The following is a 15,348-nucleotide window of genomic DNA, read 5'->3' as shown; positions in this document are numbered from 1 at the left end:
CCATAGGGACTGTGAAATGTATATTATTATTAACTCTAGTCAGTGTAAGAGGGGAGACTGAAACTCAGTCTCCTGGCTTCCAACCCAATATTCCTTTTTATAGGCAAAGGATATTTTCATGAAGGCCATCCAACTAAGCCATGGCAAGTGTTTTGGATTATCACAGGCTTGTGGTAGTACTTACTTAAAACATACAGGCAAGGTGGAAGAGGTGCAAAGTATGTGACCTATCAATTCTGCATAGGGCTCTGCTCAGAAATAAGGGGGCAATGGATTTCCCTTGTCTTAATAATCCCTAATATATCTATTTTTATTTCAGAAAAAGCAATCTACTGTAATTAAAAAAAACCCCACAGATGTTATAAGCCCTTACTTTTTGCTTGCTCACAAAATTTCACAGGTAAGCACAGGAGGAGGGAAAGTGTTTGGTAAATATATACCTGATATTTCAGTAGGAACCTGAAGCGCCTAGAGTTGATATTTTTGGAACATCACCCGAGTGCAATTTTAATATGAAATATTCTATGCTGCAGTATTTAATTGTGTGGAAATCTTCATTTCAGTAAAAAGAATATAAAAGGAAACTTACTTATCCTTTGAAGAAAATAAAGAGAATTTAAGTGGAGACTGGAAACTCAACAAGTCATTGCATGCACTAACATCTAGAATAAACTTCTGGCATAGCATGACTAGAAGACCCTAAGGCCTTGTCTACACTGCCACTTTATAGCGCTGAAACTTTCTCGCTCAGGGCTGTGAAAAAACACCCCCGAGCGATGCAAGTTTCAGCGCTGTGAAGTGGCAGTGTAGACAGTGCTCCCAGCCGCACTCCCAGCGCTGGTAACTACTCCCCTCATGGGAGTGTTTTTTTACAGCGCTGAGAGAGCTCTCTCCCACTGCTGATGCTGCGGCAGCGCTTTAACATTAGTAGTGAAGACATACCCTTAGACAGGCAATGACCCTGCTGACAATGAAATCAGAAACCATGCTATTGTTTCCTCTAAGGAGCCATCTTTTAAACAACTGCTAGAAAGATGCTAATGTTTTTTCAAATGTCAGTGTAAAACTGGCCAAAGACTAGTATAGACCTAGTTCGCAATGGAGTAGAGCAACTTGTACTAGTGCAGTGAATCCTGGTGTAAAGCACATCTGCAGTAATGGTTGCCCCAATTCAGCCATGTTGGTGGCTAAAAGTGCAAACAATAATCCACAATAAATTCTTTTAACAAGAGAAGTAGGGATGTAAATACCGTTTAAAAAGTTAACTGTTTAAACAATTAAAAATATGTCTTTTAAACAGGGGTTCTTTTTCTTTCTGAGGCCCCCCCCCCCAAAAAAACATGCTATTAAAACTCCGTGGCACAGGTGGGCCACAACAATTGTTTTTCTGCATATAAAAGCCAGGGCTGGCATTAGGGGGAAGCAAGCAGGGCAACTGCATGGGGCCCTACACCACGGGGGGTCTGTGAAGCTAAGCTGCTCAGGCTGTGGCTTCAGCCCCAGGTGATGGAGTCAGGACAGTGTGGGCTTCCTGCCTCAATGAGTCTAATGCCAGCCTGGTTTGGCGGACCCCTGAAACCTGCTCGTGGACCCCCAGGGGGCCTCTGACCCCTGATTAAGAACTGCTGATTTAAATGGTTAACCAATTAAGCAGCTTGGGCCAATCCCACTGGTTGGCGTGGCTGGGCCCATTCCAGCCAGCGCGGGAACACTAGGGCCGGCCAGCCAGCCTGGGGTTAACAGTTAAGGCTTACCGATCATATTCCTTCCAATTGTTTTAGCTAAGTATTAAGTGTTTTAGTGAAGTGCTTCTCTGAATTTCAACTAGCTCTTCAAGCCTTTTAGGGTACGTCTACACAGCAACTAGACACCAGCAGTTGACACGGGCCATGTCTAGCTGTTGGGTAGAAATACTCTTTGGCAACTTGTACGAAATAGGAGTCTATGATCCAGTTCAGTAGAACAAGGCTGAACTTGTGCGTGTCTAGGGCTGACTTCAATTCCTGATTCCAGGCAAAGGATTCTCTTCCCCACTCCACTTTCTCCTTTTAAATACCCGAACAGCCAATCGCCCAACAGTTAAACCTCTTACTGTTCGGTTTCCCTGCTACATGTCTACAGCCAGACCAGTCTGACTATACCTGAACAAACATTCACTTCTAGGGCCCTCACCTGGGCCTGCAGCTGTATACACACACACACACGTGTACAGTCACACATGTGAAATTTTCTGTGCACATCATTTGAAGTCCGAGGGGAGCGATTTCACAGGCATAAAGTCCACTGCCATGTTCTGCTCACCAGGCTGCACCTGGGCTCATGGGCACAGCCACAAAGAGGGCACACTGGGTGAAGCTGGCCCAGAGGTCACTAGTGTCTCCCCTCCGGTGGTCAGGCCCTACCCAAGGTGTTATGTTTGGCAAACACAGAGCAGCAAGCAGGCGAGATGGAGCCTCAGAAACCCTAGGCCGAGGAGAGCTAGTCTGGGGCTTCCCCAAGGGCTGGGGGGCTCGGCCAGCGGGGCTCGGCTCGGGCAGGACTCCGGCCCCACTGCCCCTCGGGGGTGGCAGCCCAAGGGAGGAGTGTGGCGGGGCGGCCAGCCGGGGAGGGAGTCCGGGCCTCACCTCGGGCGGTCTCGGTCGGGTAAAGCTTCTGGGCCTTGTGGAGGAAGCGCAGCGCCCGGTCGCGGTTGGCGGCCTCCAGCGCCTCCCGGGCGATCTCGATGCATTTCTCCGCCTCGTCCCGGTTCCCCTCCATGGGCCTCTCCTTGCGCCGCCTCCGCCCGCCGCAGCGCAGAGAGAAGGGGCCTGAAGCCAGAGCGGAGCCGGGGCTGGGAGGTTCGGGCTCCGCCTCACTCCGTACGAGCCATCCCGGCGCGCCGCATCCTCCCCGCCGCTACGGCAACACCAGCGCGCGGCTCCCACCGGCCGGGCCGCCGGCTGCTTCCGGGCCAAACTGCGCGAGGGCGGCGCGCGTGCGCACTGCGCCGCCGGACGCGGCCCCCGGCTGGGGGAGGTTCGTGTCCTCCGGCGCGCGGGCCCCTGGATGCCTCCGCGCCCGGCCGCATCCTTCTCCAGCAGCGCTGCGGGGCTCCTAGCGGAATCACGCCCCCCCGGCGCTAGCGTGGTGAGCAGCGGGCAGGTGGCCGTGCCGAGGCGGGGACAAGTGTCTCTGACCGGCGTGGCCCGCTCTCACAGCGCCCCATGAGCCTGCGACACCTTGTACCGCCTCCATGGCACATGCCTCCTAAACAAACCAAAGCGAGAGCAAGGGACAGTGGCAAGCTGCGGTCCCGGGGTGTTGTGAAAACCGGGCGGAGACCAGTCACTGAATCTCGTTTAGGCGTTTGATGACTGCACTCCAGCCCAGCGAGTTCCACCGTTTACAGGAGACTATGACCAACACGCTACATGAATATAGGGCTAATAGTAATTATGGAAACCTTTCAGATTCCGTGGGCCGTTTTCCAAGCATCACAGTTATTAACAGCAGAATTATTTTCTAGCTCACGTACTCCATTTCCCCTTATTCTCTAGATTGGGGGAAAGAGGGGGTAGTAGTTCTTTAAAATGGTAACAGCCATCTTTTAACCTTAAACGGTTCTTTCCTTCTTCCACCCTGAAGTCATTCATTTGCCACTACATGCTGGTCGTGTACAAGAGACTAACTTACAAGAGCAATGCACCTCATTTTAAAAGTAAAGAATGAAGTACGTGGTTGTCATTTAGTATGTATCTAGTCAAATTCAGGAATTGGGTCAAACTATTTTAGAGTGTAGCCACTAGAATATGCTATAGGATTTAGAAGTTTCTATGAGGTTATAGTGATAGATTAGCCTACAGGATAAAGACCTGCTTTGTGAGGATAAAGTGACCTGCTCAATCCCAGGAAACTGATCTTCTGCTGAATGCTACTTCTGTCCCAGTAGAGAGAATAGAGTACTGTACTTTGCAGCAGCACTAGAAGTGCTGTAAAAGTTGCCCTCCAGAATGCATCTTTACTTCCAGGCTGCATCTGCAGGGATTCATACCACCTAAACATGCTACAATTCCACTTGCGGTGGCAATACAGAACCTACTTAGACCAAGGTTCCTGTACTTGCTCATTTTCACATCTATGAGCAAGATCAGATGACACTTTAGAGCTAGTAACCGCTCAGACTTGGCCTAAATTACAACTGCCACCTCCAGTGGAAGCTTGCCTCAAATAAACCTATACTAAAGTTTAAAAATGACTTGAAAAAGTTCAGCTACAGGTCATTTTCCTAAATTTGACCACAGCTTTAATGGACACCTTCAACAGTTAAAGCCTCATAGCTCTAGGACAGGTATGCAGGAAAAAAAAATGCTTGAGTAGTTTTAAGATTTCCCCACCAACCAAGGGAGGCTGTATACTCTAATCTTGAGCACTTGATTTATCTAAATAATGGATGTACTACTTTGCTTCATACTGTTCTTATTTTACGCCTCATGTAGTATACTTTAAGATGCCTCTACTACAAAGTTTGTAAAAACCTAGTTGTAGCCAGGCACTGTGACTCTAGCTTAGCACTATTCCTGCTAAGTAGCGTATAGTTAAACAAGCTCAAGGGCCCATTAAGGTTAGTGCAATATTGTATCATTACTAGTGATGCACTACTGTTGATAGTAAAGTGCAATATTGAAAGGCACCATTTGTTAGGACATGCCAGATACTGCATGTTTTTGCTGAGGTTAACATGAGTTCATATAAAAAGTGAGAACAAGCATTAGAAATCTTTACTCAACTGTGACAATCTAGGAGAAAGGTGTTTTTTTTTTAAATGCTGTATTTTTTAGGCTTTGGGGCCATTTATACAGAACAGTACTGAAGACAATAAGCAGAGGGAGCCCGCTATAATACAGATTACCGCTCCCCCTCCCCCAGTGCAATCAAGCTCCATGCCACATACTGATATGTCCCATAAAACAGCTTTAAGTTTACAATCTACACTGCTTGATTACAGTTACAGATAATAAGGGGTCACCTAAGTATGATCAGAATTGAAGCAGAATGATATTTTGCCAACAGAGCTTGCTTGAATGAAATTAAGGCATTTTACCATTTATAGCAGCAGTAGGATAACATTTCCTTGGTCAAGAACTGTGTCTGATGAGTCTTAAGAGTTGCTATCAAAGTTTAGCAATAGCTAATAACACAGACTAGTATTGATATAACATTTATTGAATACTTCCACTCCAGTGGATGAAGAGTCTGTACAAAACCAAACATTTCTTAAACTTCTGTTTCACATTAAAATCAAACAGATCTAAAACAGTCACCTCAATCAAAAACCCCTACAGATACAACAGCTTCTTTGAAGCCATGGTAACACTTAAATATGGTTAAGACTTCAATGCAGAAATTTGGTTTGTTAGAATGCTCAGTGAGCTTTAGCTTCTCAAAGTTATAAAAGGCAAAATTGTGTTTCACAGATACAGTCCACTGGAATCACCAACACTGGACAACTGTTAAGTAGTAAGAGTCCTGAGATAACAAGGAATACTGGTATCCTTTAGACCGTTTTCTGTTGTCCTTTCTTTCCAATAAGAGATTTGTGGATATGTGGTATTACACCTAAGATGAAAAATACAAGAATTAAGGCAAGGTTGAAGTGGATTTTCCCTGTATCATTTGAAAGACAGTATTTTGTGTATTATGTTTGTAAAAAGCAAAATCAGTGGCAAGAAGCCTATTTGACTTTAAGTTTAGTTTGAATAGTAATGAGTTGAAGTTACATACCACCACCAGCAATAGTTGCTTTAATGAGAGAGTCCAATTCTTCATCTCCTCTTATTGCAAGCTGCAAGTGACGGGGAGTGATACGCTTCACTTTTAAGTCTTTGGATGCATTTCCTGCCAGCTCAAGAACCTGCAGACAAAAACCACTTTCAGTCCCTACCCATCAAGCACAGATTGCAGTAGTTAATGACATTTCCGAAACAGTATCTGGCAGGCAGTATAGACTAAGCTACATAAAGTGTTATCAGGGCTTAGTTACACAAAGTTCTGCAGCATGCACCATTAAGTTCTGTAATTGACTGCACTGCAAGATACTCTTCATTCTCATCCCTTCCACAAGAGAGCTTATAGTTGAAGCTACTCATTCTACAACAAAAATGCAGAGTTTGGTGGCATCTTGGGGAAAAATGCCAAGTCCCACAACTGCAGTCAGGGAGTCCATACCCCTCCATATGACATAACTGGGGTAGCTCACATCTTAAAGCCAGTTTCAGGTCTGCTGATGAGGCCTTGAGTAAATTTTAAATGCTACAGCAGCACAGCTACAGTGCTGTCACTGCAGCATTTCAAATGTAGACATTACCTACACTAGCAGGAGGGGTTCTCCCATCAACATAAGTAATCCACCTCCCTGAGAAACAGCAGCTAGATCAACAGAAGACCTCTTTCATTGACCTAGCATTATGTACACAACATATTAGATTGTTTCAACAATCTAATATGTTGTGTACATAATGCTAGGTCAATGTGGATTCTTCACACCCTTGAGCGATGAAGCTGTCTCAACCTAACTTTTTAGAGACATCAGTTTACATTTTTACTAACTAAAGTGAATTTCTAAAACAAAATAAAGATTGAAGCAGAGGTTCTAGAGCACAACTCTACAGCAAATTCCATGATCACAGAATTGCAGAATACACGCAGCCCTGGTCATTATGCAATGCCAGCAGTGTCAGCTGTCTTCCACCTCTCCCCCTCATCAACTTCACCTCAGCTGTCAGGTACTCCAGGATGGCAGCACTGTATACAGCAGCTGTGGCTCCCACACGTCCATGGCTGGTAGTCCTAGATTTCAAGTGTCGGTGGATGCGGCCAACAGGGAACTGCAAGAGATCAGAATGGATAAGACTATGCTGCAGACATCACTGGGGTAAGAGTGCCTGTAAAGCTGCAATCCTTACACCTCTTGCTTGTGTATAGATAGCACCCAGGCAGCAAAAAAGAACAGACCAAGCTGATGTTGGATATATGGCATAAGTATGTCTGCATTTACAGTAGCAATTTGAGTGCACTTCTAGCAGGATCACCACCCCATATGAGAATACACTGAAATCGCTATCCTATCACCCACTGTATAATGAGGTCAGTGGCTGCTGCTGCTACTATTAATGGCATAGTTTCAGTCCCTCCCCCCAGCAAAACTTGCTGAGGGCCTGTCTCAGCCAAACCCAGCCACCTGAGGGTCAAGAGTCAACCTCTTCCAAAATAGAGATTCTTACATACTTATAACAAGGACACTAGAGATTCTGCCCAGAAAGCACAGAAAACTTGGCATTCTTGTTTCAAGAGAAGAAAAACGAGCTGAAGTTAAGAAAATGAGATCATGTAATCACATGAGGAGCTGGGGCTTTTAGAATAGGCCACCAAATACCACAAGATTTGCAATAAATTGCATGTTCCCCTGTAACTTTGGAGGGCCCTCGGACAAACCCCCTCCCAGTTCGGGGCGGGTGTGCTATAAGCAGACAGTTCGCCCAGTCCTCACCTGCAGACCGGCTCTCTGTGAGCGGGAAACTGCCTTCGTCTTGGTCTTTCCGGAGTCTTTCCCAGCTTTACCGCCAGCCTAATGCAAAGAGAGGCTATGAGGAGCAGCAGCACCTGCCCCAAGCGTGGCGCGCTCCATCCTGCCCCACACGGAACTGAAGGGGCGAAGGCAGTCGGCGCCCTAGACCCGAGCAGCAGACGCACTATGCGCCCACCGCGCGCATGCGCCTCCAACCTCAAGACGCGCCCACCCCGCGCATGCGCCTCCAACCTATAGCCAGCACTGATCCGCGCGCGTCTTGTTCCTCCACACTTGGTGGTACGAACTGAGCGCATGCGCCTCAACCACTCTCCTCCCACCCCGGCGGCGGCACTAGTGCGCGTGCACCACCGTCTCCTCCTTCCCCCCACCCCCGACAGGTTTAGCACTAGCTAGCGCCTCCCATTCGTACAACCGCAACCACCCACTCGTTAACCTCTTTCCCGCGCAAGCTTCTACCCCCCCCCCCCACGCCCCGTTCACCTCAGCTTCTACCGTTGCCGCAGCAAGGCGGCGCAGCCGCGCGCCCTACCGAGGCCGGTTCCCGCGGCTCCCTTACCATTGCGAGCTTTGCTGCAGCGCCACACGGGGTAGGAGAGAGCGAGCGTGTCCCACACACACCGAGCCTACCCAGCTACACCACCTCTCCCGCACCCGCCGCGATTCAAACTGCGCCCGCTCCCGCCTTCCGCCAGCGCTTTATAACCGCTGAACGTGCCCGCATCCGGGAACCCGGATCCCACTACTAGCCAATCACCGCAGAGTGGAGACGGGCCTTCGCTAAGGCTCCGGAACCAATCATATGCCAACGACGGGGAGGGGCTGGCGGTGTTGTTTGACTGACAGGAGCGGGCGACCCGCTTACTTCAGTCCTTCAGGGAGACTCCGCCCATATTTCAGCTGACGTCACCCACGCCCCTCCGTGCTCTCGGGTGTGGTGAGTGCGCGGTTCCTGTCGTTCCATCAACGCCGGTTCCTGGGAGAAGCCGGGGGGCCCCTGCCCCGTGCCTGCCTGCAGCTATCCCGCATCCCCCGCGGGCGTTTCGCAGCCCAGGGGGTGCCTGCGGGTGCAGCCAGCAGCGTTGCCACGCGCTGGCGTTCAGAAAGCACGAGTCACACTCCCTTCCCCCCGCCCCCACATGGGCCGGCGTTAAAGATCAGGAGCATCAAACGCTGGGGGTGTCGTTGTCCCTGGGGCTTGAGCTTGTAGAGTGCTCACAGGTCACGTCTTAGGTTTCTGCCCCTGAACAGGGCAGCTAGAAACAGGTTTTAATAAAAGCCAATGAGATTCTCATGTAATCACATAAATCCATGGGGCAGGACTTTAAAGATACCAGCTATTGCAAGAGTTGGCCCTGTTACATTTCTTCACTACCACAACAGGGTTTGTTGCAGCAACTGCCCACCTGATGCCTGCTTACCCCAGACTCAGACCTGAGGGTGGATTTCTTTAGGACCTGCCCATTTCTTCCAAAGAGGCTCAGGACAGTTACTCATTGTAGCCACAGGGTACCATAGCCATAAGGGCTCCAGTTATGTGTTGAGGGGCAAGGAAGATGTTTCCAATTGAGTTAGCTTAACATCATTAATAAGGGTTCTCACTGCTCACCCTTCTCAAGCTCAAACCTTTGAAGGCATATTGCAGCCTATGGATGTGTAGACATACACAAGAAGTCCCCCAAACCTTCACTTAAAATTAATTGGCAATCTAAACTCAGCTAAAACCTTGTGTAGTCATTTTGCCAGGAGCTGGGGAGGTGGGGGGAGAGAAACCTTCCTGGACAGATTTTTCCATAACTCCATTAGGCATCTTGCAATATTCTTTGAATGACCTGGTATGAACCACTGTCAGGATAGGAGACCAAAGACATTACTGTTTGATGCAGTATGGCAATTCCTATGTACCTAAGTCAGCTGTCATAAAATTGGAACATGTAGTGGCAGGATATTCTCAGTGAAGCACCCTTGATTTATGAATTCATTTCCCATCCTACTAGATTATCATAGCTATGCTGAGAAACTGAAATCCTCAAACACGATTATTTACCTCAAAGTTTGATTTTTTCAGAATTAAAACAAGAGCTAAAATTTTGAAGTTCTCCATGAAAAGGAAAATCACAGAGTCCTTGTCACAGGGGTAGTCACCCTAGCTGGGTATCCTGGATACTGGAAGCTCAGGTTGTCAAGGAACCATGAGCTTGGGAGTCAGCACTCTCCGACTTCCTCATCAGTCCAGCAGGCAGAAACCTGGCAGGATTCCATTAGAACTCTGCCTGCTCTCCATCTGGCCTTCATCAAAATGGTACCATCTCTGCAGAATGGTTAACATTTTGACAAATCAGTATACTGACAGGAAAAAAAAGTCAACCAGTTCTATTTATGAGTACAAGATAAGTCTGAAAATGACCTTGCCTGAGAGAGGGGAAAGGCAGGGGTCACTAACTTTTGACCAAAGTTGTAATATATTTTTATGTACATACACCCCAAAGAATTAGCGAGGGGTGGGTTTTATAAGTTACCATATAAATACCAGGGCTTCTTATTATTGTAACAAGTTACTGTATGTGGATCCTGAGCATACCTTGCTCAATGAAAGTTGCAATTATCTGACAATCTAAATATAGGTGGCATTTCTAGGTATTACAGCATTTGCATCTTGAGTGTGTCATTAGCACTTTATAATAAATTCTATTTTAGAGGGAGAAGACTATTGGATGGTTGTGTTAAGTGTCTCTGGTGATAAGGGGGCACATTTTTAAAGGTATTTGGATGTCTAAAGTACCAGAAGGGTAGCCGTGTTAATCTGGATCTGTAAAAAGCAACAAAGAGTCCTGTGGCACCTTATAGCCTAACAGATGTATTGGAGCATAAGCTTTCGTGGGTTTTCGCATGCGTCTGATGAAGTGGGTATTCACTCTCGAAAGCTTATGCTCCAATACATCTGTTAGTCTATACGGTGCCACAGGACTCTTTGTTGGATGTCTAAAGATGAGTACTCAATTTCCACTGAAGTCAATGGGAGTTGGGCACTCAGGTACTTTTGAGAATCCCTCTAGGCCAGTGGTTCTCAAACTTTTGTACTGGTGATCCGGTTTCACACAGCAAGCCTCTGAGTGCAACCCCCCTTATAAATTAAGAAACATGTTTTATATATTTAACACCATTATAAATGCTGGAGGCAAAGCAGGGTTTGGGTTGGAGGCTGACAACTCACGACCCCCTGAGGGGTCCTGACTCCCAGTTTGAGAACCCCTGCTCTAGGCCCCTGTCTGCTTCTTTAGATACCTAGGGTTAGATCCACAGATAAAATGTTTATGTATGTCCTGCCAAACAGTGGAATTCTCAGCCACTAATGAGGCATCTAGTGCATGGGAAAAGGTAAGTACCTATGAATGGGATTCACAAAAGAGCCAGCAATCTGAGCAGGAGTTGCTTAAACTCTCCAGTAGGAAATGTCCAGGGGCAGAGCCTAAATTCTTCAAAGGAATTAAATACCTGTCTTGGCTCAGGATTCATAGTCACAAATCCTCTTCTGGAGCGAGGTGCCTAAGGCAGGTCAGCATTTTCTTGTGTCAACACCCACATCTATTAGAGCTAATAACTCAGTGGTTAGGGCACTTGCCTGGGATGAGAGAGACCTGTTTTCAAATCCCTGCACTGTCCGATTTGGAGCAGAGACTTGAACTTCGTCTCCTATATAATTGATGAGTGCCCTAATCACTGGGATATTGGGCAGAGAGAGTCCAAGTATGAGAATGACTCTGTAGCCAGCCTGGTGGTTGTAGCTCTCACCTGGGATGTGACACCCCCTCCCCCCCAAAAACATCCAGTCCTCCTGCTCTAGTGATTTTTTTAAAAAGGTGGTTTATCCACATTGAACAGCTTTAATGGGAGAGACTGAGGGAGCCCCATATCCAAATACCCCATTGCCCAGCCTTTAGCCCAGTTCAAATCCTCTCTCACCCTACAGTGAGTGTGTGTGGGGACTTGAACAGCAGGTCTTACACATCCTGAGTGGGAAACCTAGCTACTGGACTAAAAGTTATGAAGGAGGTCAGGCCCCCCTCAGGCCTCTTGCTAGAGCACCAAAAGAAGGTTTGCAACAGAGAATCCCACACAGGGAGAAGGCAGCACCTCCCTGCAGCCTGGTTTTTAGCATCTAGCTCCAAGAGAGGTGTGGGGCTTAGCACACCCTCCCTCTCAGCTTGGCATCTCTCATGGCTATTGTAGTAGCTGAGCTGCCTAGCATGCTCACTCTTCTCCCCATCCATCCCACAGGGAGCCTAAGCACCTAACTCAGGCTTTGTGAATGCCAGTGATTTTCTAATTGCCTAGAAGTTTTGTGAAGCTGAATATCACTTTGCCAAAGTTTCTTTGTAAATTTAGTCCATAGTGCAATCAGCCTGGCTGATGATGTTCCAAAATATGGATAGATAAGGTCACACTGACACTGCAAGAATAATCCATGCGTAAGTGAACTATTTAACTGTTTAGTAACCAGTTCCTTCCCCAATCATTGCATATAGATGGGCTATGTTATAGCAGGACCCCCACAATTGTAATTTTACTATAGACAGAACCAAAAAAACAAAAATGTAAGATGTAACTGCCATGTTGCAGAAGTGTGTGTCAAAGTAGACTGCATCAGCATGTCTGAGCTCCACCTCAGTAAGGTGCATGTTTCAAATCCCAATTGCAAGAGTTATTTGCAAGTTTGTTGGTTTTCTTGGAAGGGAAAACAAAGAACAACAACAACAAAAACCCCTCCAAGTGCAGATCTTCATGCAACATTGATGTTGTACAGTTAGGTACTTAAAACCTAACTTGCATTTCCTGACAACTCAAACCTTAATCCTGCCTTTTTATATTATAATGTTAGTTTTAATGGGATCCACATCCTATTTCTCAGATGCAAAGTAGTGTTAGAAATAATTCTATTGTATTTACATTGATCTCTGGATGAAAAGCTGTCTGACAGTCTGGACAGACAGAACACACTTGTGAGATAGGCAAGTATCACCATTTTCAATAGGTAAGTGACAAAATATATTTATGGCCTGATTTTCAAGAAAGACACTAAACACTGTTGTCTAAGGGCTTGTCTACACATGGAGATATTCAGGAACTGGTTAAACGAAATGTGAACAAGGCATTCTTGTTCCCAAATAAGAGTGTAGTGTACACCTACAGGGCTGGTCCTGAATAGTTATTTGCCTAAAAAGCACAAAGTCTGTGTGAGCTTATGAATAGAATCTAAGTGTGACTCAGACTCCTTTGCTTTAATAAACGTAAGACCTTCCTTCTACAAAGGGGAGTACATATTTAATACATTTGTATTGCATTAGTGCCTAGAGCCCCAATCAAAATTAGTGCTGCCATCATGCTAGGAAAGGCAGAAACTCATAGGGAAACATGTCTAGGAGATACTGATAAGAGAGTACAGTACCAGGCTTTTGTGGTGCTGATTTTCTTCAACTTCAGAGAAAAGATATAGGGCTTTCTGCAGCCAGAGCCCTTCCCCATTTCTCCAAGTGCAGCAACAAGCAGGGCAGGTTGTTCAGTTACTGTAACTCTTCTGAGCTGGAGTGTTGTGTATATGTGGGAGATGTGTACATCCTATACTTTGGGTTTGGAGTGGGGGAGATTCTGAACGGTGGAGAGATTAGTATGAGGAGTGGCTTCCAACCAGAAAGCATAGATCTTCTGAGCAAATGGGGGATTGGTTGGAAGATGCTTGGGGTGGGACTAAACTGGAGGGGAACAAATTGGTTTGCTGTGTGCAATGGGATCTGCTTGTGAATGAAGATTTAGGTGGATTGGTGGTGATAACAGCAAGGAGGCAGTCAGGGGACAGCATGGGACTATGAAAGAACATTAACAGGAGAAGTACTGTTTGCCCTCAGTCTACACTTTAGATTAAAAATATCCCTGTTCCAAAAGGGGAGGAGATAGAGAGGGTATTCTTTTACTTTTCAGCTGCCAACCATCCTTCCGTGTCCCCCACCATAATTCTTCCCTATAACACCGCCCTTCCCCCACAATATCTCCCAGGTTTTTTCCTTCCCCTACCACTTTTGAGATATATTCAGCCTGCTGGGGACAATAGAAGGTGAAACAAGGGGCACCTTGCTAACTGAAGCCCAGTTATTTTGGACACCAGCCACTACTCACTAATAGAATACTGGGAGGTCACACTTCATGCTGTTTTTGCATGGTAGTCCATACTGTGTATGGGATCATATTCTAGGCTTTTGTGCTAGAGCTAGATTTATCAAGTCTTACTGTATCAGAATGAGAGACCCGGTGCAAAACTTGAATACAATAGCAGGATCTAATGAAAAAATAGAGACAGCAACATGCTTTTCCAAACATCATTTGGGAAATTCACTTCCATATCAGTGCTTACTAGTACTCTAAGTATTACTAATTATTGCAGCTCTGTAGAAAGCTAAAGCTGAGGCTACTTATATAAGCATGTGTTCTGCAATATGTTGGCATGGATTAGTACCTTTTAGATTTGTTTAGCCAAGTGATTTGGATATGGAGTTACAAATATGAGGTGCCTCAAAGGATTAGTTCCTCTCTTTTCCCTACAGAGTGATTGGGAACTGGGCTCCATAGGACATTCTAGAAATAGTACAGTTGGCATAGTAAAAGGTAACTTGTTTTCTTCCTACAAGTCTGGGCTAGGAAGTATAGAAGAGAGCTCTGTAAGAACAGAGCTGAAGAAACAAAAATAGCCTGTCTGTGGTAAAACTATCTTCCCTTCCCTCCACTCCTTTGGTGGTTTACATAGCTACTTCAGCCAAACTTTTCACTTTCATGTAATTCAATCTAACTAGAGGTATTATCTTGAACAGATTTAGTTAATTGTGTGTTATCACTCAACTCCATTTAAGCCTAACATACCATTTTCTTACTGTTAGAAGTCATATTTAAACCAAAAAGGAGTAGCCACGCAAAAATTTGTACCTAAAAAGTGTAATTCTGTTTAGTCAAAGCCTAAGCCAGCCAACAAGTCTCTTTTTGAGTATGCCTATAGAAGCCTAGTGCATTATTCAAAAAAGTACCGTTAGTGCTGCCATAATACAAAAAGCTATGATACATTGAAAAAGGAACTAGCAATATCTTAATGGTGAAAGGCCAAACTAATTAGATAAAGAGTAAGAGAAAGTTTGTAAACTTAAATGTTGCACAAGAACAAATGAAGTCTAAGCACTATATATTGTATGATATAAGGGTACCTTACCACATCCATGTTCTTACAGAAATGCACTCCTAAAACCTCTCTCATTATACAACACCAGAAAATTGGCTTGATTGCCTTTTTATAATGAGTATACACAGCCTCATGGCGTGGAGTTATTCAGCTGTTTGAAGGAGATGGCTGAATGATGGGTGTTGATTGGTCACATAATAATTAGAAGAGATCCCTTTAAGGAGGCAAAATATCCCTTCAAAATTAAAGGTTCATGGGGAAAGAGATAAAGTACTGAATGTTGAGTCTAAGGGCTTGTCTATATGAAAACAAATTGTGGCAAGATGGGGTTTAAATCTACCCGGCACTACCCTGTAATGCACTGTGTCTTTGTCGATCCTGCTGCTGCACACAGAAGGATTTTTAGTGTACTTTAACTTATTTCTGTTTCAGAGTGGGTAGATTAAAGCCCACTAGGGAACTTTTAGTACATGGTAGTAAGATCCAAACAGACATTTGGTGCAGGCCATGCTAGTGCAAGGCAGATTTACACCCCATTTGCCATGAACTAAGTGTTTGTATAGAC

General features: G+C 45.7%; 2 protein-coding genes across 8 annotated transcripts in view; both read right to left on the bottom strand.

Annotated features, from left to right (window-relative positions):
• DNAJB14 (DnaJ heat shock protein family (Hsp40) member B14) overlaps positions 1–2,981 on the bottom strand; it is a 36,473-nt gene extending 33,492 nt beyond the window's left edge. For 4 of the 5 annotated variants that reach the window (XR_005599161.1, XM_039540747.1, XM_039540749.1 and 1 more), the window contains exon 1: positions 2,625–2,981. Coding sequence is in view for 4 of the 5 variants with exons in the window: in XM_039540747.1 (XP_039396681.1) it covers positions 2,625–2,757 (133 nt within the window). In the remaining variant the exon portion in view is untranslated. The remainder of the gene's footprint in view (positions 1–2,624) is intronic. The other variant, XM_039540750.1, reaches the window with a different exon arrangement.
• A 2,200-nt stretch (positions 2,982–5,181) lies between these two features.
• Positions 5,182–14,878, bottom strand: LOC120407063 (histone H2A.Z). 3 transcript variants are annotated; one of them, XM_039542398.1, is made up of 5 exons: positions 14,814–14,871; positions 7,526–7,603; positions 6,750–6,863; positions 5,761–5,890; positions 5,182–5,595 (listed from the first exon to the last, which is right to left on the bottom strand). In XM_039542398.1, the coding sequence occupies exons 1-5, from the start codon at positions 14,856–14,858 to the stop codon at positions 5,534–5,536; spliced, it is 429 nt and encodes a 142-aa protein (XP_039398332.1). In that variant the 5' UTR covers positions 14,859–14,871; the 3' UTR covers positions 5,182–5,533. The 3 variants fall into 3 exon arrangements, with proteins under 3 accessions (XP_039398332.1, XP_039398333.1, XP_039398334.1); XM_039542399.1 differs by lacking the exon at positions 14,814–14,871 and adding an exon at positions 8,124–8,270; XM_039542400.1 differs by lacking the exon at positions 7,526–7,603 and having other exon boundaries at positions 14,814–14,878.
• Between the last annotated feature and the right edge of the window lie 470 nt (positions 14,879–15,348).

The sequence above is a fragment of the Mauremys reevesii genome, linkage group 5 (assembly GCF_016161935.1).
Source record: "Mauremys reevesii isolate NIE-2019 linkage group 5, ASM1616193v1, whole genome shotgun sequence".
In the NCBI taxonomy this organism is placed as follows: Eukaryota; Metazoa; Chordata; order Testudines; family Geoemydidae; genus Mauremys; species Mauremys reevesii.
Note: the sequence above shows the minus strand (reverse complement) of the source record. Positions and strands in the feature narration are given on the sequence as shown.